Source organism: Diabrotica virgifera, chromosome 6 (assembly GCF_917563875.1).
Source record: "Diabrotica virgifera virgifera chromosome 6, PGI_DIABVI_V3a".
Taxonomy (NCBI): Eukaryota; Metazoa; Arthropoda; class Insecta; order Coleoptera; family Chrysomelidae; genus Diabrotica; species Diabrotica virgifera.
Window position 1 is genome coordinate 25,165,075 of NC_065448.1, and position 27,998 is coordinate 25,193,072.

Consider the following 27,998-nt stretch of genomic DNA (forward strand, 5'->3'; position numbering starts at 1 on the left):
AGAAGAAAATTATATTCAAGGTTAGTTCAAATACTCTGAGATTTTGAGAATTTGTTATTTTTTTTAAATGATTTTAGTTAAGCTTTTAGCATTTGATTTTAAATTGCTTCATAAATAAACAATACAAAATTGACAATACGTACTTTTTCAACAACAATGGACGAACAATTAAATGAAACCGAGAAATTATTAGATAAAGCTGATCTAAAATATATGCTTGAGTTTGAAACTCAAATATTTCTGGACTGTATTCATAATGATGGATTAATAGTCGCATCTAAGTAAGTAATAAATATTAAGAACTTAATTAATTAATAATAAAATGTATTAGCACTTCCAGCCAAGCGGATTCCTGGCTTAGTTAACAATCATCCTCTGCTCCTGTTTATTCTTCGATTTTTCTTTCGAATTGTTTACATTGAGATATATCTCAGGTCGTCGTTAACTTCATGTCATGACTCCATCTGGTCCTCCTAGGCGTTCATTTTATCTTTTTACCACCTATTGTGCATAACAAGATTTTTGGAATTCTAACTTTGAACATGATGTAACCATCTAAGTCTTTGTGCTTGACTACCTACTGTAGTTGAATCGTTTATTCTTGAAAGGGGTTATATATATAAATATAAAGTATAACTTTTCAAGTTCTAGTATATAGCCCCTTCTCTCTTTCTATCTCCACATCATTTGTGTTGGTTTTAGTTGGTGTTAAATGCAGTTTCGCAATATAAACTAAATCCATGCAATGCATCAGTGTTTGCTTCCTTTCTTAACACCAAATAAAGAGGATATAGAAAGAGAGAAGGGTTTTTTACCATAACTCGAAAAGTAGAAAATGGTGATTACTGCCTTTCAGCAATAAACAATTTAATTATATTAGCATTCTTCCAACTCAAATGTTAATTCTTTGTGTCCACTGACTATCATTTTTCCTCCAAATATCCTTCGAAGTACAGTAAAACCTCGATATAACGGACCTCTATTTAACGGACTTCGGATATAACGGACAAAAAATCCAGTTAAATGTAAAAAAATTAAAAACGTCCTGTTAAGATTATACATACTTAGCTCTGCCCATACCAAGATACATTGCATAATATTGGGGTCCCCGTGGATCCCAAACGCTTTATTTTACAAAGAGATTCAATAAACTTTTTATTATAGCATAATGAGGACACATTTCTAAATAGTCCGATTTATTTTAAACCTATTTTTATATAACGGACTTTCGGCTTTAACGGACACCTGTCCCCCCAATTAGTCCGTTATATCAAGGTTTTACCGTATTGTTCTTTCTCATACTTGTAACATGGATTGCTCAGTTTTTGTCATAGTGCAGGTTTCTGAGGCATACATAACTATTGGTCTTATTAACGTTTTATACATTCTTAAATTAGCTGCTTTGGATATATTTTTGCTTCTAATTTATATTATAAATATAGATATAGGTTAGGTATTATTGAGTGCATCCATGCAACGATTTCCTGACATTAATCTTTTGTTTTTTCCTCCTGGATACTTGGTTTACTTGAAAATGTAGTCAGGGCTGGCAATAATGGGAATGCAAGGGATGTACTGCATGCAAGAGCCCCTGTTTGGAGGCGCTAAAATGAGATTTTTTCTGCTGGTGTTATACAAAATACCTACTAATTAAAAAAAAGAAGGGTGTCTATGCTTGTTTTACAGGCGGTCACCTTATATGCTAGCGCCGTGAATGAATATAGCCACTAAATATTCAAATCTTTCTACCTGTTCAAATGTATATATTTTTCCTTCATCCATTGTTATCATTAATTACTAAAAAACTGAAAAAAGCATGAACAAAATGTACAGTGGAACCTCGATAAGTCGGATTAATTGGGACCACGGTCGATCTAGGTTATCGAAAATCTGGGAAAAACAAACACACATTATAATTGCAAAAATATGAAATACATATGCACAGTACATCTAAATTACGTACAGTTGTATACAGTATTGTTTATTTCTTGATAAAAAACTCAGTCAAAGTGAAAAATGTTTGTTTTGTCTGATGAAAATCGGTCCGGGTTATCGGAGGCGGACTTATCGGGGTTCCACTGTAATTATTAGTAACACAATATATTTTTCAGGGGAATTAATTTGAATTTAGTGATATTAAATCTATTGAAAGTATACTGTGATGAAGGAAACTTAGTTTTAGTCTTAAAGAGCACTGAAGCAGAAGAAAAGTATTATAGAGAGAAGTTGAAAGATCCACATGTCTACAATAGCACACCTCTCACAAAAGACAGGTAAATAAGCAAAAATCTCAAACAGTCTATTTATACAGTAACTGCCATGCTACTAGAGACACGGGTACATTGAAGTAATACAGTACTGGACCCTTCACTTGTTGCACTGTTTACTTTTATGTCTAGTGACATCTAAAACATCAGAAAATGTAGAGAAATCGATATATTCATAGAAATCTAACAATAAAACACTGAAAACGTTTGTTTTCTATACTTCCACAAAATTTATTACAACTATGTGACTACAGCTGTTTCGGCAGAGTGCCTTTCTCAAGTGATTTAGTTTACTATGGGTTTGCCTTTTTAAAGTCTTTAACTGAAGAGGTTTCGGAGTGGGGAGCTGTTTGTCTCGAGTTGGTCATTCAGAATTATATCTGTATTTTTCAATTTATTAATTTCCATAGATTCTAATAAAGATAGCTTAAGGCCTTTATTTTGAATATGCAGAATTTGAAACTGTTCATTAAAAGAATGATTATGATCTAGAAGGTGAAGTGCGTATGTAGAAGTGTCTGTTTTTCTATTGTTGAAAGCCCTTTTGTGTTCTGCTATCCGTTTGTCAAAGGTTCTGCCAGTTTGACTGATGTAAGTTTTCGGACAGTCACCACAAGTTAGTTTGTAAACACCACTCTGTAGTTGTTTTATCTTTCGGCTCTTATTGTTCTTAATATATTTGGTTAAGTTGTTGTTAGTTCTAAAAGCTGGTGTTATTCCTTTCTTTTTTATGTATCTGGCTATTTTTGTTGTTATCTTGCCAGTATATGTGATAGAGCAGAAGGTACTGGGTTCTTTCTGTGGTGGTGGATAGACTAATTTCAGGGCTTTCTTATGGAGTTTTCGGTTTAAAATTTTGTTAATTGTTTGTTTGTTATAGCCATTGTTTACTGCTATTTGTTTAATGATGTTCAGTTCTATCTCGAAGTTATTTTTTGACATGGGAATTTCTGCCAGTCTATATATCATGCTATGGTAGGCTGCTAATTTGTGTTGTGTAGGATGGGATGGTGAATTGTGTATAGTTGTGTCAGTATGGGTAGGTTTATGATTTACGGAGAACTCATGTTTGTTGTGTAGTCTGGTAATTGTTACATCTAGAAAGTTTATGGACTTATTCTGTCCTGTTTCTATTGTAAACTCAATATTACTGTGAAGTGAATTAATGTATGATAGAAATTGGTCTATCCACCACCACAGAAAGAACCCAGTACCTTCTGCTCTATCACATATACTGGCAAGATAACAACGAAAATAGCCAGATACAGATACATAAAAAAGAAAGGAATAACACCAGTTTTCAGAACTAACAACAACTTAAGCAAATATATTAAGAACGATAAGAGCTGAAAGATAAAACAACTACAGAGTGGTGTTTACAAACTAACTTGTGGTGACTGTTCGAAAACTTACATTGGTCAAACTGGCAGAATCTTTGACAAATGGATAGCAGAACACAAAAGGGCTTTCATCAATAGAAAAACAGATACTTCTATATACGCACTTCACCTTCTAGATCATAATCATTCTTTTAATGAACAGTTTCAAATTCCGCATATTCAAAATAAAGGCCTTAAGCTATCTTTATTAGAATCTATGGAAATTAATAAATTGAAAAATACAGATATAATTCTGAATGACCAACTCGAGACAAACAGCTCCCCACTCCGAAACCTCTTCAGTTAAAGACTTTAAAAAGGCAAACCCATAGTAATCTAAATCACTTGTGAAAGGCATTCTGCCGAAACAGCTGTAGTCACTTAGTTGTAATAAATTTTGTGGAAGTATAGAAAACAAACGTTTTCAGTGTTTTATTGTTAGATAAAATGAACAGTCGAATGAAAGTAACAGTCGAATCCATCAATTATTCTTAGAAAGTTGACAGATTATAGAACAGATGTATTTGAAGTTTATAGTTGTCAGTTGTCATTGTATTAAAGTTGTAAAAGTTATAAAGTATTGTAATATTACAGAGTAACAATAGTATTAATTAATGTATTTCTACGGTTAAACTGCAAAACCTTGTAAGTCGATTTTTGGTCCATTATTACTTTTATACTTTGTTGATTTTTTATGCTTTTACATATCTTTTAAACTACGAAATCTTGTATGTCAATATTTAAATTTAATGGTACTATATAGCGACATCTACAATATCCTCATAAGTAAGATTTTAAGTTACAAAACCTCGTAAGTTGCATTTTTTATGAGACAAAACCTCGTAAGTTTAATGATAGTTTAAGATTTTAAGTAACAAAACCTCGTAAGTTGCTCTTTGACAAAAAAAAACAATATTACTGAATTTTACTTAATAGTAAGGGAATCATCACCTAAAAAGAACCCTACACACACAAAACGAATAAATTGAATCTTACATTAAGAAGCCAAAATGTTTTTCGTCTCTCCTCTAAAGTTACATAAAACTGACTTACGAGGTTTTGCAGTTTAACCGTCGATTTTTTGCATGGAAAAATAGTTATTTTCAATAGTTTCATGGCAGTCACATGTTGTGACAGACATAAAAGTCACAGGTGAGAATGGGCCGGATTAGCCCACGCCTAGAAATTAGGTACTTATGTGTCTACTAGTGTGGCGCTTACTGTATATGTAAATAATATTTTTTTATTGAAGAGAAGATAATTATTTGTCTGGAGGTATACACTTTGTGACCATTCGAGTATTAGTTGTTGATATGTTAAAGAAGAGAATACCAATAGAAAAAATAACTGGAATTATTGTTCTAAAAGCTCATTCAATATTGGAGAGTTGTCAAGAAGCTTTTGCACTAAGATTGTATCGTCAAAATAATAAAGTAAGTAAATTAATGTATTTTATTTACTTCTTCTCTTCTTTCTCAGAATCCTTAGTGCCCTTCATGGCGTCGGATGTCGGGTTCCGCCTTTTATCCATTTCTTCCAATCGCTTCTATTGGTGGCCAGGTTCTTCATATCCCTCATACTCATGTGTCTCCTTTCACCTATATCCTGGATCTGGTCCATCCATGTCTTCCTCGGCCTTCCCTTTTTTCTTTTGTTTCCCATTTTGGCTTCATGTACTTTCTTTGTAAGTCTTTTTTGCTTCATTCGTTGTATGTGTCCAAACCAGCTTAATTGTTTGTTTTCGATCTTCCTCATTATCGGTTCTTGTTCCAGCTCTCTTCTTATATCCTCATTTCTGAATCTATCAAACTTTGTAACTCCAGCTATTCTTCTCATGTATTTCATCTCAGTCGCGTTTATCATTGATTCATGTTTCTTTTGCACAATCCATGTTTCCGCCCCACATGTCAGTATTGGATTTACTATGCTGTTATATACTCTGAGTTTAGTTTTGTTGTTTATTTCTGACTTTCCAAAAATGGTATTATTTAAAGAGTAATACACGTTAATTGCCTTCTTCAGTTTATTACTTATTGCTAAGTCCGTTTTCCCATCATCTGTTATTATATTTTCCAAATATTTTATTTACACATTTTCATATTAGACCTGAATCCCGCGTACCAAAAAAAGATGACTAATAACAAGCTGAAAAATTTGTTAATAGCTTAACAGTGTCTAGTTGGACAAACTTTGATGAATGGGAACACTGGAATAGGGGAAGTTTTAATTGTGGAACAAGTTAAAAATTTGGAACGTCAGACTACGACAACGTTCCATGTATTTTGTCGGACAGAACTTCCAATTGATTTGTTACCATTTCATTAAGCTCTCATGCAAAAATCAGACTGGTGTTTATCACCAACTGGGCTTTTTAATGAGTGGAACACGAAGAACATGTCAAATAACAGGAATCATGTTGGTTAGTAATAGCAGTCTGATTTTTGCATGAGAGTTTAATGAAAGGGTAACAAATCAATTGGATGTGCTATCCGACAAAATACATTGGACGTTTTTGTAATCTGATGTTCCAAATTTTTAAACTGCTCCACAATTAAAACTTCCCCTGTTCCAGTGTTCCCATACATCAAAGTTTGTCCGACTAGACACTGTTAAGCTATTAACAAATTTTCAGCTTGCTATTAATCATCTTTTTTTGGTACGCGAGATCCAGGTCTTTATACTTAATATAGTTAAAATAGATTAAGTTATGTGAAATCCAGCTACAATTCGAATTAGTATTTTATTTATTTTACATGCTATTTTATATTTAGTTCTTTTTTGGATCAAGTAAATTTTTTTAAGTTTCAAGAACAATAGTCACTATCAAATGTTTTCTTTAACATTTATCTCTAATAATACTCATTTACTTAACCATCCATAAAATATCCGATGTAGTTATGATGTAACTTGTAACTTCTTCTTCTTCTTCAGTCTGTTTGCATTAACTCCCGGACAAAGGCATCCCCTGAGTTTTCAACCCTTCTCTGTTTTGTACTATTTGGTGCCAGTTCCCTCCCCACCTCAATTTTACTTTGATTTTATCTAGCCACCGTTTTTGTGCTGTTCCTCTACTACAACTGTGCTCGCCAATGTGCGATGTTTCTCATCTATCTTTTGTTGTTTTGTTGTGCCATGTGCCCTGTCCAGCTTCATTTCATTTGCACAACGCTTCCAATTACATCTTCCACCTTCTTCCTGTTTCGCATATCTTCATTTCGTATATGTTCTTTCAGAGACACTCCTAACATAGCTTGTTCGTTGGCTTTCTAAATTGTTCTTAATCTATTGGCTGATAACTCTAAGTGTCATGATCTCCATTACATAGGCCATAACTGGTAGAATACAACTGTTGAATACCATTGGTATCTTTGTGTTTTTCAACATAGCACTGAGTCTTCCTATTCAGCTTCGGACTGTATTTGTTGTGGAATTTTTTTATTGTTCACCCTAAGTAGAAACTGCTCTATGTAATTATGAAATAAACTGTAGATAATATAGATCTTTTATTATATTTTTTAGACCGGTTTCATCAAAGGTTTCTCAAATAATGTGCACAGTTTTACAATTGGTTATGGACACGTGGATAGAGTCATGAGAGCTTTATTTGTTAAAGAGTTGTATATTTGGCCCAGATTCCATTCCACAATAGTGCGAAGTCTGAAAGCTCGTCAGGTACATCATCAGTTCTTCTATTAGAAATTGATTTTAATTATATATTATTTTTTAGCCAAATGTAATAGAACTGCATATTCCTATAAGCGACAAAATGAAGAGAATGCAGACACATATACTGGACCTCATGAATTTAACTGTAAAGGAACTGAAGCGTCTTAATCAAACTATAGAATTACAGGTATTTTATATTTATAGTCTGTTTTTAAACCAAGAGGAGTAATTCAAATTTCTCGCGCCGTAAAGCTTGTTTGTAATTGGTCCAACCTCAGGCATGTTTACTCCACTGTGAGTCTTTGCGTCACAATATAAGAAATTTGGCCTGACGCTGGTGGGATGTCCCTACCGATTTAGTATCATAATAAATAGTTGATGTTACTAATCCCTCAATTATTTTTGCGACGGGTGGCAATAGTTTTGGGGCAAAACTGCTTACTAGGGCCGGACTTTATATTATTTACAGAACTGACTCGTTACCTGCCAATGCAAATAAATTATTAAAATTAAAATTTCTAGACAATACTTCGTATTAAAAATTTTTAATCTTTTACTGTTAATTCTGCTTTTAATCTTTTACTGTTATTATCATTATTTTCCTTAATTTCTTTAATTTGTTCATTTCTCTTATTTCATTGTACATAATAATATACCTATAACTACATAGATATAAATACGTAATAAATATAATGATATGATATTTAAATTTATATTTATTATTCCAACCCCATTAAAATATATCTACTTGAAGACTTGAACTTTTTGGATGGGTACGAACTTTCGGCTTTAAGCCGTTACGCTATTACCGAGGGCCGAAAGTCCCTGAAAACTTTTATAATGTTTATTTTAATAAGTTACAGGGGTTACAAACTAAGAGAAAATTTAGTGTGATTTTTAATCTCAAATATCTCATTCAAAAGAAAGTTTTTATTTATTCTAAGGGACTTTCGGCCCTCGGTAATAATAATTTTTCATTCTGCGTTTAAATTTTTCAAAAATACTTACATATTAGTTTTCTCAGGATTCGGAAAGAATGATTACATTTAAAACACATTGAAAATTTTGACAGGCGTCAAAATTTTGCATTTTGTTCCTTTCCCCTTAATTTTAGCGAATCCGCTCCTGGAGGGTTTGTTGTTTTGTTATTATGATACTAAATCGGTAGGGACATCCCACCATAGTCAGGCCAAATTTCTTATATTGTGACGCAAAGAATATCAAATTTTGACACTAATGACATTTATAAAATTTTGAGACTATTGGCATTTCATAGGTTAATTAAGTTATATCAGCGATTTTTTGTAGTTTCTGCGTTATTACTTTAGATTATTAATTTTAGATTTTTAATCTGTTTTTATATAAAAACAGTTGTTTTTAGAACTCTTTAGCGACATATTAGTATTATATAATATATTTATGGATTACCGTCAAAGGCCGATATGATCAACCAAAAAAGAAGATGTATTTGTTGATATTTCTAGCGACTTTCTTGGGTGTGAATCTGTCTTTTTTAGTTTACTCCTCTTGGTTTAAAAACAAAGCTTAGTTTAGTTGATTTTATGTTTCTAATCGTGAAATTTTTGTAATGGCATATAATCGTTTTGAATTATAGAATAGAATAGAATAGGAAAAAGCTTTATTCTCAGCATTCACAAGTTACAAATATAAATTGTCAATAGAGAGAATGGTGTCAATTACAATTTGTAAGGGTTACTGAAACAACCGACACTTAACATAAAAGTAATAGTAAAATATAATAATAACGTAATAATAATAACAGTGACATTTAGATTAAGATAAGAGCCCTCAGTCTCCCTGCAGGTTAGCTTGAAGGTATTCTTCCACTTTGTATGGTTCTACGTGTATGAGCAACTGTTGAACAGACTTTCTATATTTATTTATGTCAGTTTCTATTTTGATGCTGTAAGGCAGTTTATTAAAGAATTTAATACAGGCGTAATATGCTGTGGTTTTCTCAGATGTTGTTAATCTATGTATTGGTATATTATAGTTTATGAGATTGTTTCGTGTATTAGTATTATGGTTTGTTATGTGTTTGAAGAATTTATGTCTATTTTTAAAAATGAAAAGTAAGCATTCATATATGTATGTTCCAGCCATTGTTGAGCTATTTGAAATTATCTCTACATGAATCCCTGTATTTCATATACTGGGCTCTATTGAAAATCTTATCTAAAGAGCCCATTTTTATGGCATCAAAATTGCTCTCTTAAATTTGTCTAGCATGTCATTCTTCTGCGTCCTGTATTCCTTCTTTCTTAGATGTTGTTTTGCATTATGCTTCTAAATCATCATCATCAATGGTGCTACAGCCCTATGAAAGAGCCTCGACCTTCCCAAGTCTATTACGCCAGTCAGTCCTATCCATTGCCAACCGTTGCCAGTTTGCTGCGCCTATTTTTCTCCCATCCTCATCAACACCATCTTTCCATCTAAGTTTTGGCCTACCCCTATTTCTACTTCCCACAGGTTGTGACATAAGGATTCTTCTGAGGGTTTTTATGCTGTGATTTTGCTAGATGTCCTGCCCATCTTAGTCTTCCTATTCTCATAAGAGATACTACGTCTTTACCACCAAATATATGTTTATATCTGTGGTACACCTCGTAGTTGTACCTCCTCCTCCAAATACCATTTTCACATATGCCACCGAATATGCCTCTCAGGATCCTTCGTTCAAATATAAGCAGAAGGTTTTCATCTGCCTTGGAGATGGTCCATGTCTCCGATCCATATGTCAACACTGGTTGTATAAGGGTTTTGTATATGGTTATTTTTGTTTTTTGGCTTAAGTTTCTGCTTCTCATATGTCTACTCAGTCCAAAATAGCATTTGTTCGCTTCTAAATAATATGATGTATTTTCATCCTCTCCTAAGAGGAGCATATAGTCTAGCTATCTTCTTTGCAGAATCTAGAATCTGCAGACATTCTGGTGGAGTACAAGAAATAAAAAAAACAGTAAGTTTTATTGAAGCTGCCTTGCGATTTTACAAAATTAGCTTGTAGGCTACAGGCTTATTTCCCATTAAGAACTACAGTAGAATCCGCTTATTGGAATAGCCTTTGTACCAAGCAAAATTATTCCTATAACCGGGATATTCTAATAACCGATCATTGGTTGGTACTATAAATGTTTCGGGAACTCAAATTTCTATTCCTTAAACCGGGATATTCCTTTAAGAGGTATTCTAATAATCGGGCTCGACTGTATTAGGAACACAGGCAGAGTCTGTGACCAAGTTGCTCGATAAAAAAACTTAGGCCTTCGATAAAAAGAATTTTGTGCAAGGTTTCAAAAAATTATTGTCCTAATTTTTTGTCACTGTTTGGTAAGTAAACTATGCCTTACAACCATTTTTCTTTTATTTCTACATTTTAATCAATCTAGTTGATGTCAAAGTTAAGATAATCGTTAAGTTGTATTCAAGTTTAAGCTCCCAGTCACTCTGTAATAAAATTTGTCACTATTATGAGTTAAGTTGATATAAAATATATCGTACAGAGTGCAAGGAATACAGTGTAAGTATTCAATCACAAATTAGTCTCTTAAGTTGTAATCTCATATTAATCTTAACTTCCTAATTTTTTATAGTTTCACTGTGTATAATTATGGAAGATATCGATAAATAGTTTAATTACTAGTTTAGTCAACTTCCTGCAGAATTGAATAAATTGTCAAATTTTGTTGCAATAACGTCCTCGTTCAAATTATATTTGTAAGCTTTCAAAGTACAAAGGTTTTGTTGCTATGCAAAACACAATAACCTTTTTGATGAAATAAAATAAATTAATATACATATTTGTATTTTAGGAAATAACAGTAGAAAATTGTTTAACTAAAAAATTTCACAAGATACTTCAAGCTCAATTAGATGTTATTTGGCACCAACTAAGTAAAAACAGTCTACAATTGGTAGCTGATCTTAAAACGTTAAGACATTTAATGATGTAAGTATGGACTTTTGTGAGTATGTAACAATGGGTTAGATGTAAGGCAATACCTTGACAATCGTTTTAATGGAAGAGTTATACATTAGGTTTCTTAAGGTTTTTGGCCTCCTTGATTTCCAGATTTGACACCACTCAATTTTTTCTTGTGAGGTTACATACATGCTGAAAACAGTTTCTTTTTAGTACCATGTTTCATTCCGATCCAGTGTCTTATTATTCATCAGTGATGGGATATCGTTCAAAAGAATACGCACAGCATGCATCTTGGGTTCTTCTGGAACCTGCCGAACTTCTATTCTCCCAAGTTAGTTCCTTTATTTTCAACGACAAAAAAGGTAAGTTAAAAACGGTGCACATTGCCATATACTTGATTGATGCATTCTAGAGTTTCACCCGGATTTATGTCCTAAATGGAAGCCTCTATTGGAGATACTTCAGGTCGAGATACCAGCGGAAATGAAAAAAAGGAACCTCAAGGATAGTACAATACTGATCTTGTCTAGTGATTATAGGAGCTGTCATCAATTAAAAGAAGTAAGTGTATCTTCACAAGAGTTATTTATCAACATTTTCTTTGGGTTTTACTTTACTTTATCTAAGTTTTCAATTGATGAATGATAATTCTTACTTTATTGAAAACAAATAAAAATTTAGTAAAGTTGTTATCAAAAAAAAGTCTAATCATTTTACCAATTGGCGAGAAAACGTAAGAGTTCAACAATTTAAAAATAGCGCATGTACCTTGTTGTGTTCTTTATCCATGGGTGATCCATAGTCCATCCATGCGGCAGTTAAGGTGTTAAACATTGTCCTGATGTTACGGCACATTTGTTGTCACGGCACATAACGACACTCATTTTGACAGATAAAGTACAGCTATTAATTATGTTAGAGATGAAATTCAATTGTTCGTTTATTGTATGCAAATTGGATACTATTATTATTATTATTGATAGTGATTAAACTTAATTGAAAGAAACGAAGAACTTTTCAACAAAAGAAAACCAATGGATCAGTTTAATCCATCACTAGAAACACAAAATACGGTCGAGAATCTACACTCTCTACGACGACAGCAGCCACTTAAGCCTACTTCGGCTCTGGAACAAAAACTGAACTGTACTAAATACAAACAACTATCTCAATTGAACTATTATCAACAATTTTCTCCGTCGGCAAGGCAAAGAGCCTGCTGACGGAAAGGCACCAGCTTCTTCTTCTATACTACTCGGAACTCTCACAACCCAAACTCCTTCCATCTCTCTATCTTTCTACCCTACTCAACCCTGTCAGGTTTTACCAATAAAAAAATTAGCCAATTTCCACTCTTCATTTCAAAACGAATAGAAAAGATTTAAGCAAATTTCAACCATGCCCTCAAAGGCAGTAACTTTTTCTCTCGCAAATAGGATTAAACCAAACGAAGTTCTGATAACTATATCTCAGCTCAAGGCCTTCTCTTGATTCTCACATCGTTAGCAATATTGCACGTGCGAACTTGTTATACTATATAAACAACTCAGAGCCACTTAATCTCTATAAGATACAGCGACATCCAGGCGACTTCTCACGAGTAGCTCTTTGAAGTTAATACTGCGTCCTCTGTAGAATATAAACAATTTGAGGTACTTAATGATATCTACGCCAAATTTCAGAGAACATAAGTTAGATAAACAAGACAATATACGATGATCGATCCAATATTATGAGAAACGAAAAAGAATCACAGATGACCTAATTCTACGCAATACACAGTACAATTTCTGAAACGGATTTAGCATACAGGGTGAAGCGATTAAAATACATAAATGATACTGATTTTCCGTACCGTTACAAGTTTTCCTTCGTTTTTTTCTTAGTTTTGTATTTACAAGTTCTTTTTGCGTTTTTTTAGTATATATTTGTATTTTAGCTACTAACAAAAGGTCCACATTTATATTTATTCCTACGATCATGTGGAAGTAAAATACCGATCAAAAAAATAAGTGATGCTTTTCGAGTAAATGACAAAATTCCTGCTGAAGTAGTTGTCCCTGAAGAGAAACCCGATAATAAAAATTTGAAGAACAAGAAATTGAAACTGGATTCTAAGTCAACAAGTTCCGAAAGTGATCCCAAAGACAACACTGAAGACAATAAGGACGAGGAAGAAATTGAAGATTTTCAGAACAGTTATATTCTTACTATGAGCCAAACTATTTGCGAGAATAAACACGAAACTACCAGTAGGAATGAAAGTACTTTCGTTTTTGAACCTTTCTCACAGGTAAATTTACTTATCTAAGTCTTTACTTTACTAGTATTTGTACAGTATAGTCGGTTCGCTAAACTCAGACGCAAATGGCTAATTACTTTAGTACGTAACTTTTTTGTTTTTTGCCAATTTTGACAAAATTTGCAAAATTACTAAATATTTAGTAATTATGAACTATTTAGTAATGATTTTTTTGGCAATTTTATGAAATTGGCAAAATTACTAGCTTAAATCACTAGCCAGTTGAGTCTGAGTTTAGCGAACGGACTATACCTATACTTTCTGCCAAGTATCATAAGGATATGTTAAATAGTTTTATAATATCGGGCACACGACATAGTTCTTTAATAAATAAAGAATAAATTAATAAAAAAAAGAATACCTACTTTAAAATAATTTGACATATCCGTGTTATAATCGGCAGAAAATGTAGGCACTGTACACCCTACTAAATGATGTTAAATAATCGTTTCTGGCTACTACCAGAGGCGTACGACAGGGGACAGTGAATGGTTGACCCTTTCCAAATTCTACGCCACTGATCAAACTTCTATTTTAGCATAATTTTTAGATTCTCCAATACTTTCTATGCAAATAATATACACTTCATTCATAACGATAAAGTAATTAGCTTTCGAGATATTTGAAGTTAAAAATGAAAAGGCACACTTATTTTGCGGATGAAGAGTATGTTATTTACATAGAAAGTATTGGATAATAAAAAAATTGCACTAAAATAGCAATTCCGCCAGTGGCGTAGAATTTGGGAAGGGCCAACCAATCACGATCCCCTGTCGTACGCCTCTGGTAGTAGCCAGAAACGTTTGTTTAACATAATTTAGTAGGGTGTACAGTACCAGCATCACTTACCAAATTTCGTGTTGTCCCATGCCTGTCAGGAAATATTCAAAAATAAATAAAATAAAAGTTTAACTTTGACACCCTGTATTTCGGTTATAGGGCTTTTCATCGATTGTGATTTGTTTCGAGCTTCTGTCATATGTTGTATAATCTGTGTATAATATTAATATACACGGATTATACGAGATATGACAGAAGTTTGAAACAAATGACTGTGAATGAAAAGCTCTATTATCAACTTTTGTACTAAGGTAAGTTAGCTTGAATCGACCTATTTTAACCTCAGGAATCTAAGGTTAAGCTATGGACCATTCTTTACCAAACACCCTGTATATACCTCGTGCAGAAAGTCCCATATTCAAAAATGATCTCGGCTAGAAGTTGTAGATAAAACTATGTGGAACAACCTATCCACAAGTAGGAGAACGGTGAACCCTTCTCAGGTATGCACATCATGCATAGATCTTTTGTTTTTCTTTGGAATGGATTTCTTAAACGAATATAATATAAAAGTTAAAATGTAAAAAGAGTGTTCCTTGTGATGCAATACATGTAGTTCTCATTATTTTTTGTTTGTAGATGGAAAACATGGACCTCACTCAAATATGCGAAACAGTACACGAGCCAAAAATTCTCATACAAACTTTCAAAGGATCCAACGAATTTACTAATTTGCAGAATACATTGGAGAACGTTAAACCCCATTTCATCGTCATGTATCATTGTAGTATGACAGCTGTAAGAGAAATTGAGGTAAGTGTGTCAATGCCACGATTGATGTTTCGTGATAAAAAGATATTTGTAGATGTATGAATCGCATAGGACAGACGAAGCGCCGGTTCAAGTATATTTCCTGCTACATGCCGATACCGTTGAAGAGCAGAGTTATTTAACTACACTTAGGAGGGAGAAAGAAGCGTTTGAGTACCTTATAGAGGCTAAATCCGTAAGTATAGTGCATCAAATCTATACAGAGTTTCACGTTAAGAGGCAACAGTAGCGATCAACAGGTAGCAACAAACGCGGTCCAAGATTGCGGCTGTAATTTTGAATATTTTGTCGAGATATTTGGCATACGTATTCTTAATATAATAAAGAATGGCGGTACAGAGCCCAATTTGCGAAATATGTTAGTGTGTGGAAATTATTCTATAACTAAATAAAATATTGCAAAAAGGAACCTGTACCGCCATTAAGAAGAATAAAAAATAAACTTTCTTTAAATAAACTTTTTTCTCCCATGCCTAGATTTTGTGTCATATTGGACCTAGTAAAATGTTTTATCTCTAACAAGAAATCGGACATATTATAACTAAATGACTGATTAGTCAACATAGAGAAAGTGTCACTGTCATTTTGACAAACCTGCGTCAGATTGCTGTTCTGTTATCTGCATAAGGATTACGAACACTCGACGGCGCTACGGTAAAACATGGCGGATACGATTCGTATCGAGTGTTCGTAATCCACATGCAAATAACAGAACAGAAATCTGACGTAGGTTTCTCAAAATGACAGTGACACTTTCTCAATGTTGACTAATCAGTTATTTAGTTATAATATGTTCGATTTCTTGTTAGAGATAAAAATTTTTAGTAGTTCCAATATGACACAAAATCTAGGCATGGGATAAAAAAGTGTATTTGAAGAAAGGTTATTTTTTTGTTCTTCTTAATGGCAGTACAGGCTCCTTTTTGCAATATTTTATTTAGTTATAGAGTAATTTCCACATACTAATCAAATTGGGCTCTGTACCGCCATTCTTTATTATATTACGAATATGTGTGCCAAATATCTCGACAAAATATTGAAAATTACAGCCGCAATCTGGACCGCGTTTGTTGCTACCTGTTGATCGCTAATGTTACCTCTTAAGAACGGAACGTTGCTTAGATAGGCCAACGTATTTCTTATGAACGATAGAAGCGCGCCGATTCCGCGCCGTACTGATTAGAATGAATCGTATATCGGCAGTCGAGTAGCCACCCATGCCCGAGAGGTTTGGCAACACCGAACTCCATAAGCGCAATGTTCCGTTCTTAACGTGAAACAAAGTATAGGAAGAACCAGTGCAGATCCTTATTTTCGTATTGTTGTAACCCGCTCTGTGTAACACCGATCATTACACGGCATTTTGTTACGAATCTTGACCTTTTAATACATTCTCGGCAATAATTAATAATTGTTAATAATTAGTAGGCTTAAAAATATTTCTAAAGGTGATTCATGGAAGATTATACAGAAAGCTAGAATATGATATGGATGATACCCAATTTGGGTTCCGCAAAGGACTTGGAACAAGACAGGCATTGTTTGCGTTTAATGTCCTCTCTCAGAGATGCTTTAATATGAACCTGGATATTTATTCCTGTTTCATCGACTTCGAAAAAGCTTTCGATAGGGTCCGACATGAAAAACTAATAGAATTATTGAAAAACAGAGATATAGACAGACGAGATTTACGAATTATCATCAATCTGTATTGGAATCAAAAAACCATTATAAAGATAGAAGAACAAGAGTCAGAGAATATTGATATAAAGAGAGGAGTAAGACAGGGTTGTGTTCTGTCGCCGCTACTGTTTAACGTGTACAGTGAAGCCATATTTCAGGAAGCGATAGCGGAACTAAGTGATGGAATCTGTATAAACGGAAGAATAGTAAATAACATAAGGTTCGCTGATGACACCGTTATAATGGCGCAGACACCCTGGAATCGCTACAAGAATTGTTAAATAGAATTAACGATTTGCATTCGATTTGGACTCAAAATAAACAAAAAAAAAAACTAAATTTATGATTGTCTCAAAAACACAACATGGAAATGAAAGGTTAATGCTAGAGCAAACCCAAATAGAAAAGTGAAGACATACAAATATCTGGGAACCTGGGTTGATGACAAAAATGACCAAAGCAAAGAAATTAAAGTCCGAATTGAAACTGCAAGGCGAGTATTTATATAAATGAAGACAATGCTTACAAACAAAGACCTTCAGTTGCCTCTCAAATTGAGGCCTCTAAGATGCTACATATTTTCTATATTACTATACGGAATGGAACCTTGGACATAGAAGAGACAACACATAAGAAAAATAGAAGCGTTCGAAATGTGGTGTTACAGGAGAATATTGAAAATTCAGTGGGTTCAAAGGATTACCAATGTTGAAGTGCTACGCCGTTTAAATAAGGAGTTAGAAATTATGAACAGTATAAAAACAAGAAAACTGGAATATTTGGGTCACATTACCAGAGGAGAAAAATATGAGTTGCTGAGAGTTATTATGCAAGGAAGAAGAAGCATAGGAAGAAGACGCATCTCCTGGCTGAGGAACCTTAGAGAATGGTTTAACTGTAGTTCATTACAACTGTTCAGAGCAGCAGCCAACAAAGTGACCATAGCCATTATGATATCCAACCTCCGATAGGAGATGGAACTTTAGGAAGAAGAAAAAATAAGTAGTACACCAAATAAAACTAAAGGGTCTAGCCGGTTAAGATAGTGAAAAATGCCCCTAGCGATATTTCAAAAATAAAAATACCATGTTCTACATCAAAAAGTATTCGACTAAAAAAAATTTTTAGACTCATTCATAACCCCCAAAAAATTACTTGTTTTTCGTTTTTTTGGCGATATCTTCGGTTCTAATCATCGTAGAAGTTCTATTTTCTTTCGTTTTGTAGGGTTTTTACTTCCTACAACACGTTGTTTTTAAGGTACTAGTACACTTTAGAAGACCAAAAATAAGCATTTTTTCAAGAATTTTTTTCTCAGAACCTTTATTAAAAATGAACATATAACTTTTTACATATTAATATTAAACTCTTAGAGATTACAAAAAATATATCTTTTCTTATTTATGCACGTACACTAATATTGTAGAGGACGTCAAATTCGAGGCCTCGAAAAAAAGTAGTTCCGATGGCGGACAGTTAATCTCAGGATTGGGATATCTGAAATAAAAAAATCGTACGGAATTTGAAAAAGAAAGGTCTCTTACGTGACAATTTACCACCTTTAGTAAAAAATTCCGGAAAAAGAAGATTTTACAGCAATTTGAAAAAATTTTATAAAAAACTTGCCCGTTTTTCTTCAGTTTTTCATGGTTAAAAAATATTTATTTTTTATTTTTTTTAAATTGCGGTAAATTGTCACGTACAGTTCACCAAATATAGCTGAAAGTGTGAAAACGCGTGACGATCATGATGCGCATTCGTCTAACGATTGACCTCGCACTCGCACTGACGGTCCAGACCGTTTGTATGTGCGTTCTCACTTCATTGTTAGCGCAGGCAATGGGAATTTCACACTTTCAGCTATATTTGGTGAACTGTAAGAAGCCTTCCTTTTTCAAATGCAGTACGATTTTTTTGTTTCAGATATCCCAATCGTGAGATTAACTGTCTGTCATCATTTTTCGAGGCCTCGACTTTTGCGCCCTCTACAATATTAGTGTACGTACATAAATGAAAAAAGATATATTTTTTTGTACTCTCTAAGAGTTAGATATTAATACGTAAAAAGTTTTATGTCCATTTTTAATAAACGTTCTGAGAAAAAAATTCTTGAAAAAAATTATTATTTTTGGTCTTCTAAAGTGTAGGTACTAGTACCTTAAAAATTTTAGCGTAAAATCATAATTTTTATTTTCAATCTTGATATGTAGAACCGAAAAGGGAAAGAACAGCAAACATGAGCTTTTTGAGCTGATCATAAGATTCAGGAATGCCATTCCAAGGGTCGAAAATGATCATGTCTTCTTTCTCCAGGTCATTCAAAGCAGACCAATTGTATTGTGAACTAAGATCACATTTTTTCTTCTCCAATATTTCCAATTCAACACAAAGACGTTCGAATTTAGAGCGCCATAACTCCTCGTTTTTTTAAATCCACCCATTATATTCCAAAGCTACTAATGCCAATTTCAAAAGGAGAAAATTTCAACTGGGTTATCGTAGCATTAAGAGGATTTTTGACATATGCTACAGTTTGCAAGTTTGATAAAAGCTAATTTATCAGAATAAGATGTAATTTTTTTCCTACCAAGTTTTTTTAAAGAAAATATTAGAACGCTTTCCGTGGATGTTTGTCTCAGAGCCGCACTTAAGGAGCCAAAGAGCCACATGCGGCTCTGGAGTCGCACTTTGCCGACCACTGACCTAGAGCCCACGGTCTTTAATTTATAAAAATTGACCTACAAAGATTACTACACAAGTTCAACATTAACACAAAGGAAATGTGAAAATCTCAGCCCAAAAAACAAAAAGCTTAGTAATAGCCAAAGAACCAATAAGATGCAAATTGGAGTTAGACAATCAAATTATACAACAAGTAATGACTTTTAAATACCTGGGAATTAATCTATCAACCGACATCAATTTCGAAGAAAAGGTAAAAGACCAAATAATTAAAGCCAGTAGAACGACCGGACGACTAAACGACACAATTTGGAAAAAGCAGACACTTAAGAGTGGAGACAAAGACCCGAATATATGACAGTTATTAGGCCAGTTATGACTTACACAGCCGAAACAAGACCAGAAAGAAGCTAAACACAAAGACATCTGGAGACCAACGGAATGAAGGTCTTAAGAAGAATTGCTGGAAAAGGACTACAGGCCAGGGTAAGAAGTGAGGAAATCAGATGCATATGTGGGGTCGACATTATAAATACCTGGGTAAAGAACAGAAAAGAAGAGTGAAATCAACACATAAGCAGGATGTCTGAATCAAGGATAGTAAGAATAGCCAAGGACAAGTAGTCACCGTTTGCCAAAAGAAGTATAGGACGCCCAAGGAAAAGATGGAACGACAGTTTAGGTGCAGAATAAAAGGCACCGTTGAAGAAAAACAGGCAGTATTGCCTATATAAAAAAGAAGAGGAAGAAATTTAGTAAACAAATCTAGTTAGTATCTCAAATATAGTAAGTAATAATGTCTGGCTTCCATCTTTAAATGTTCTTACAAATCTTTATTATCCAAAATCTTTAAAACACTCCCAAAAAGTGAACAAAATCTTACGGTGGACAAAGTGTTTTCTTCAATTTCGAAAAGGTATAATGATGGTTTGCTGGCATTCGTATAATGTAGTAAGATGGCCGCTCAGAGGCTGCTCCATTGATCTATTTTATCTTTTAGAAAATGGTGATACCTGCCGATCAAGATGGGAAATCTGACGATAATATCGCCCTGCAGAGAGGTGTTATAAGCCCAGAAAAGAATACTCGACAAGGAGGCCAAGAACAGACACCAAAGAAACAAGTTGTAATAGTTGACATGAGAGAATTTCGAAGTGAATTACCAACTCTTATACATAAAAGGGGTATGGATATCGAACCCCTTACCATTTCAGTAAGTCAAAATAGGTTTGTTCCAACACGACCAAGAACCGTCACATTACCGTTTCGTTACTAGATAATTAACGTTCCATGGGATCGAAATGATACGTTCCATGGTTCTGCGCAGGACGGTGATGGTTACATGTACGGTTCTCAGTCGTGTTGGAACAGAGTGTGCTTAAAGTAGCGAAACGGTCGAATATTTCGCGAAATGAACAGCATATCGAAAAACTGAAAAATACTTCTAACATTAATGCCCGGTTGCACCAACAGATCTTAAGCTTAAGTCGAGAATATCATAAGAATTAATTTAATATAATTAGAATATATTACAAAAAGAATAGCATAATATAATAATAGGTATAATTAATAATAAGGTAAAAATCTAAAATTATGATGCAACGTAAGTGATACTCAAGGAGGCCCTATATATAAGTAGAGCTTAGCTAAACTGGAGCTTAAGATCTGTTGGTGCAACCAGGCATAAAACACTCAAAACGTTCGTTTTCTATATTTCCACAAAATTTATTACAACTATGTGCCTACAGCTGTTTCGGCAGAGTGCCTTTCTCAAGTGATTTAAATTACTAAGGATTTACCTTTTTAAAGTCTTTAACTGAAGAGGTTGAGGAGTGGGAAGCTGTTTGTCTCGAGTTGGTCATTCGGAATTATATCTGTATTTTTCAATTTATTAATTTCCATAGATTCTAATAAAGATAGCTTACGGCCTTTATTTTGAATATGCAGAATTTGAAACTGTTCATTAAAATAATGATTATGATCTAGAAGGTGAAGTGCGTATGTAGAAGTGTCTGTTTTTCTATTGTTGAAAGCCCTTTTGTGTTCTGCTATCCGTTTGTCAAAGGTTCTGCCAGTTTGACCGATGTAAGTTTTCGGATAGTCACCACAAGTTAGTTTGTAAACACCACTATGTAGTTGTTTTCTCTTTCGGCTCTTATTGTTCTTAATATATCTGCCTAAGTTGTTGTTAGTTCTGAAAGCTGGTGTTATTCCTTTCTTTTTTATGTATCTAGCTCTTTTTGTTGTTATCTTGCCAGTATATGTGATAGAGCAGAAGGTACTGGGTTCTTTCTGTGGTGGGAGATAGACTAATTTCATGGCTTTCTTATGGAGTTTTTGGTTTAAAATTTTATTAATAATTGTTTGTTCGTTATAGCCATTGTTTACTGCTATAACTTAGAAAATACTCAAAAAATAGCTTCGAAATAGAATTGAACATCATTAAACAAATAGCAGTAAACAATGGCTATAACGAACAAACAATTAACAAAATTTTAAACCAAAAACTCCATAAGAAAGCCCTGAAATTAGTCTATCCCCCACCACAGAAAGAACCCAGTATCTTCTGCTCTATCACATATACTGGCAAGATAACTACAAAAATAGTCAGATACATAAAAAAGAAAGGAATAACACCTAACACTTCTACATACGCTCTTCACCTTCTAGATCATAATCATTCTTTTAATGAACAGTTACAAATTCTGCATATTCAAAATAAAGGCCTTAAGCTATCTTTATTAGAATCTATGGAAATTAATAAATTGAAAAATACAGATATAATTCTGAATGACCAACTCGAGACAAACAGCTTCCCCACTCCTCAACCTCTTCAGTTAAAGACTTTAAAAAGGCAAACCCATATAGTAATCTAAATCACCTGAGAAAGGCACTCTGCCGAAACAGCTGTAGTCACATAGTTATAATAAATTTTGTGGAAGTATAGAAAACGAACGATTTCATTGTTTTATTGTTAGATAAAATAAACTTCCATCAAGTAGCGGTCGAATCCATCAATTATGAAAAATACTTGTTCCATATTTTTCAAAAATCTATATAATGACACCAAACGTGACTCCACACTCCACCCCTTGGAGGTGAGGTAGGGGCAACTTTAAAATCTTAAATAGGAACCCCCATTTTTTATTGCAGATTTAGGTTCCTTAGAGACTTTTCTAGAATTGTTGATAGATGGCGCTATAATCGGAAAAATACGATTTATTAGCGCCATCTATCCATAATTCGAAAAAATGTCTCGGATAAATGTTACTTATTTTTTCATGAGGAATCCAAATCTCCAATAAAAAAAATGGGGATTACTATTTAAGATTTTAAAGTTGCCCTCCACCCCACCTTCAGAGGGTGAAGTTGGTGTCATTCGATAGATTTTTGAAAAATATTGAACAAGTATTTTTCAATTTTTCGATCCGCTGCGATTATCACTCGACCGTCCTGCTACTTTTGGCACAATCTATGTTATTAATAAAATATCGAACATTTAAAATTTTAATTTTCAGATTGGAGATTATGTACTGACACCTGACATTTGTGTGGAAAGGAAAAGTATTTCTGATCTTATAGGATCTTTAAACTCTGGAAGATTATATCAACAGTGTACTAATATGTCTCGATTTTATTCAAAACCTATGTTGCTGATTGAATTTGATCAGAACAAGCAATTCGGATGGCGGGTAAGGACAGTATTTGGAATATTTGATCAATAAAGAAACAATACTTGCCTTTTGCCTGTAAATATTTAATTGAAACACAATTTTCTTCGATGTCGTAGCGTAAGCGGGCTATATAAATAAACATTTAGATTATGCTTATTCTCTTTCGAAATGTTAAGATGTAATTGAATAGCCCAAAATGATAACTCAGTAAAAACTAAAAAGGTAATTTTACAGGAGACGATAAAAATTTAAATATAAGGAGAGTTCATTCTCAATGATCGAAATGGATACACTCTCGTCATCTATTGGCAAAACTATTAACCGGATCTGTTCAGTTCTCACCCATAACAGATGTATTAGGTCTATAATGAATCGAATCACGTAAAAACAATTTTTTTTAAAGGTGTTTTTTAAAGACTTATTCTGGGGTACACAATTCTTTAAGTGTTTATTAAATAAAACCTTAGGAAACATTTACGATATACAGAGTAGCCAAAGAAATGCTGCAATATTCATCATCATCAACCCGTACGCGTCCACTGCTGGACATAGGTCTCCCTCAGCTCTTTCCATTTATCTCTATTTTGTGCGGCTTGCATCCAGTTACCGATAACATGCTTCAAATCATCGGCCCATCTGGTTAGTGGGCGTCCTCTGCTCCGTAGTGCTTCTCGCGGCCTCCACTCGACGATATGTTTTCTCCATCGGTTGTCTGGCAATCTGGTGACGTGTCCTGCTTAATTCCACTTAAGCGACGCAATTTTTTCGACAGCGTCTGTTGTTTTTGTTCTACGGCGTATTTCTTCGTTTGGGATTCGGTCTCTCAGGGAGACACCCAACATCTGGCGCTCCATAGCCCTCTGAGTTACGCGAATCTTGCTCACCACCTTTTCTGTTAGTGTTAATGTTTCGGTTCCATAAGTGAGTACTGGCAACACACACTGGTCAAAGATTTTCCTTTTGAGGCATATGGGCAAGTCCGATTTAAATACATAGTTCAGTTTACCAAACGCTGCCCAGGCTAATCCTATGCGACGTGGGAGTACGCACGTCTGGTTATCTCGTCCCAACCGAATTTCATGTCCCAAGTACTTAGAAGATGCAGTCTGCTCAATATCCATTCCATCAACGACAATATTACGATTTAGCACCAGATTAGTCATTATTTGCGTCTTGTTGATGTTAATCTTTAGTCCGACCTCTAAGGAAGCGTAATATAATTTGTTCAACATTAATATTGCATCATCCATACGATCGGCTATAAGGACGATGGCATCTGCGAATCTCAAATGACTGAGCTTCTCTCCATTTATATTGATACCATATTCGTTTAGATCTGCCTTCTTAAATGTGTGTTCTAAAAGGGTTATGAATAGCTTTGGTGATATAATGTCTGCCTGCCGTACTCCTCGCTGTATACAGAGTGTATTTGTTTGTTGTTCAGACAGTCTTACGCTAGCCGTTGCCTTTTGGCAGATATATTTGATCATGTTAATGTAGTGATGGTCTATTCGGCATTCTGTCAATGCTTTTAATATTTTGTGCTGGCTTATGGTATCGAATGCTTTCTCGTAGTTCACGAATATCAGTGCCAATTGTATGTTGTATTCTGCAGACATCTCTATTAGGTTTTTTATTACCATTAAGTGATCGTTAGTGCTATATCCAGATCTAAATCCAGCTTGTTCTCTAGGCTGATAGAAGTCTAACTTAGCCTCCAGTCTTTTTTTGATAATTTTTGCGAAACATTTATATATGTGTGATAGCAAACCGATAGGACGGTAGTTTTTTAGATCTTTTATGTCACCCTTCTTGTGTAATAAAACAATGACTGCATTGTTCCATTCAGGAGTTTTTCCTTGGTAAATGCATTCGGTGAAAAGTTTGGCCAAAGCCTGGATAATTTTATTTCCACCTTGTTTGATTGCCTCGATTACTATTCCGTCATCGCCAGCTGCAATATTACACATTCATTATTATCTTTATATTTTCAGGCCAATTATATGATATCCAGCGACTGTAATAACTTTGATATCCAACAGAAGCTACTTTTACTTACTTTACACTTTCCAAAGTTGAAGATTATTTGGAGTCCAAGTCCATATGCTACAGCGCAGCTGTTTGAAGAACTGAAGGTAATTTTTGAAAACGAAAGTGTGATCAATAAGAAACAAGGGATAAAAACAAAGACAATATTTTAATATTATATTCCAATGTCTCGCGTCGCAGTATCTTAATTCAATCAGAGAGAATAGGATATGTGTCTACTGATGAAGGGCAAAAAAGCCCCGAAACCGGTATATACTCTTCCTGCCCTCTCTGATTGAACTAGAATATAATGCTGCTGCATTTTCGGGTTGCAACGAAATTGAAAATGTTTATACATGTTTAATGTCCAATAGAATAAGGTTTGAATTTGAATTTCGGCACTTCGTAATTTCAAAATTAATATTTTTTAACTAAATTATTTAGTTTTTTTTTTAAATAAATGTAATAACTTCGAAAAGTTGGCATTTAAGTATAGGGACCATTACATGAAAAATAAAATAATCAGTATTTCTTAAGGACTCCAAAACGCAAAAAATATACAGAGGGTTCCATTTGAAATAAGAAAGTTCATTAGATTTATAGAAAAACGGAAGATCTGAAAAGAATGTAAATACCACCATAATATCAGCCATATCACAAGACCCTTACTTATTAAAATCTATAAAAATCATACAAGCTGTTTCCGAGATAATTGAGGTGTTCCATACATAAAACTCACTCTGTATAATTATTCTGAATCATCCAAATCCGAGATCGGTGTTCCAGTAGACAATTGGTTTAACGAAGACATGAACTATTATCTATTTCTAATTGTATTACGCATAAGCACAGTACTTGTACTACTATAAATAATTTCTTTTCTAGTGATTTTGGAATATGTTTTGTTTTAGTTGGGTAAAGATGATCCAAATGTTGCTTATGCTGCAGCTCTGGGAGGAGAACAAGATCTTGACGTAATTGAGTCAAAATACAATTCAAACATTTATGACTTTGTTCAGAAACTGCCAGGAATTACCTCTAAAAATATCGATGCATTTTTAAGGAAAGGTATCAGTATGGATGAAGTTACGAAAAAATCTGAGGTATAGTAAAGTGAGATCAATAATTTCGGCTTTTAATCTAAAGTTCATTTACACACATTAGTGTCAATTCCTTTTTCCTGTTTTTTTTTATTTTTTAACATATCGCACCCCGACTTCAATAGTGCCATAACCCTAAAAAAATGGAATATCTAAAAGATGAAGTTTTCGATCCTAATGGCATTATTAATAATATTTAAAAAATAATAAAACATTACTAAAAGATTTTTAAATCGAAAACTTTTGGTCCATTTCGTTGGTAACGCCTCCAAGGCTTCTAAAATTTGCAAGCCAAATGGATGCTGAAGCGAAGAAGACAAGAGGGAATTCAAAAAACTTACAATTCACGACCCCGTCTGTTCAGCTGGTAAATTCCAACAGAAAATGGACCTAGTTACTCGAAGGAGTAAAGACCAATATAAAAATAAAATAAAATTTTTATTTTTAATTCAGTTGAAATGCGAAGGCAAAACAATCTTACTTTTCAATTTCGGCTCTTATTGGAGCCTCATCGGAAAGAACGTAGACCTGTTCTCCATACTCCAACTGATCCGCACTGAGAGCTTTTCCCACCCATTGCAACTGAAGTGAAAACATTAAGTGACTAGCGTCATCTGGCAATTAAAAGATGAAGTTTTCGATCCTAATAGCATTATTAATAATATTTAAAAAATATTAAAATATTACTAAAAGATTTTTAAATCGAAAACTTATTGGTCCATTTCCTTGGTAACACCTCCAAGGCTTCTAAAATTTGCAAGCCAAATGGATGCTGAAGCGAAGAAGACAAGAGGGAATTAAAAAAACTTACAATTCACGACCCCGTCTGTTCAAGTACTCAAGTAAAACGTTTGTAGTGCCATAACCTTAACCTGTGAGGGTTATGGCACTGAGAACCTAAGTCACGACTTTTGAATATGGGTGCCTTAGCAACAACGCCTTATCATATTTAAGGGTGAATTTGAGGGTAAATCAATGTCAATAATTAAAAATAAATACTAGCCTTAAATATATCCACACACATTATTATCAACATAAGTGTAGAATTTGGTTAACTTATGTAGATAAGGAAGTTGCAGAGAAAAAAAAATGAAGATTTTACGTAACATCTTGTTTTTGCTCTCCAGAAAAGTTTGCGATTTTAGGGTTATGACAGTAATGAAGTCGGGGTGCGATATATTCAAATCAAGTTTTCCAAAAATTCTAATATATCTGTTAACCCACAGAACTGCACATAGTTTCTTTATGTATGCTATTAATAACGGAAAATAGTATTTTTTTCTTAATCAAACTAGTAACAGCTTTTTTACTATATCATTTTATGTTGGAATAAATTTTAGGAGGAATTGAAAGAAATTCTTGGAAGTTCTATAGATGCTCAATCACTGTATTCTATTATTCACGGCGAACATAAACCTCAACCAGAAGAGGACAAGAAAAAAGAAAGACCGAAAACTAGATTTAAAAGCTTTAAAAAGAAGCAAGCATGAGTGTAATTCTGCATTCTGTAATTGTAAATATTGGTAATATATATTTTTTATAATACGTCTACTTAATATATTCTATAAAAAGTAAGTAATATCATTATACTCTTAGTATTAACTTTCTACCTTGGGTAATACCAATATCGGTCCCCGTACCTGCATGTCCTGCCTAA

General features: G+C 33.8%; 1 protein-coding gene across 2 annotated transcripts; it reads left to right on the top strand.

The window, feature by feature from the left end:
- The first annotated feature begins 4 nt into the window (after nt 1-4).
- On the top strand, nt 5-27,886 carry LOC114326988 (DNA repair endonuclease XPF). 2 transcript variants are annotated; one of them, XM_050654853.1, is made up of 17 exons: nt 5-20; nt 78-281; nt 2,112-2,273; nt 4,899-5,079; nt 7,166-7,318; nt 7,374-7,499; nt 11,149-11,285; nt 11,472-11,623; nt 11,674-11,822; nt 13,201-13,554; nt 14,983-15,156; nt 15,209-15,349; nt 20,540-20,752; nt 23,058-23,231; nt 25,208-25,348; nt 26,153-26,344; nt 27,682-27,886. In XM_050654853.1, exons 2-17 carry the CDS (start codon nt 157-159, stop codon nt 27,829-27,831), a joined length of 2,724 nt encoding a protein of 907 aa, XP_050510810.1. In that variant the 5' UTR covers nt 5-20; nt 78-156; the 3' UTR covers nt 27,832-27,886. The 2 variants fall into 2 exon arrangements, with proteins under 2 accessions (XP_050510810.1, XP_050510809.1); XM_050654852.1 differs by lacking the exon at nt 5-20 and having other exon boundaries at nt 27-281.
- Nucleotides 27,887-27,998: the final 112 nt, after the last annotated feature.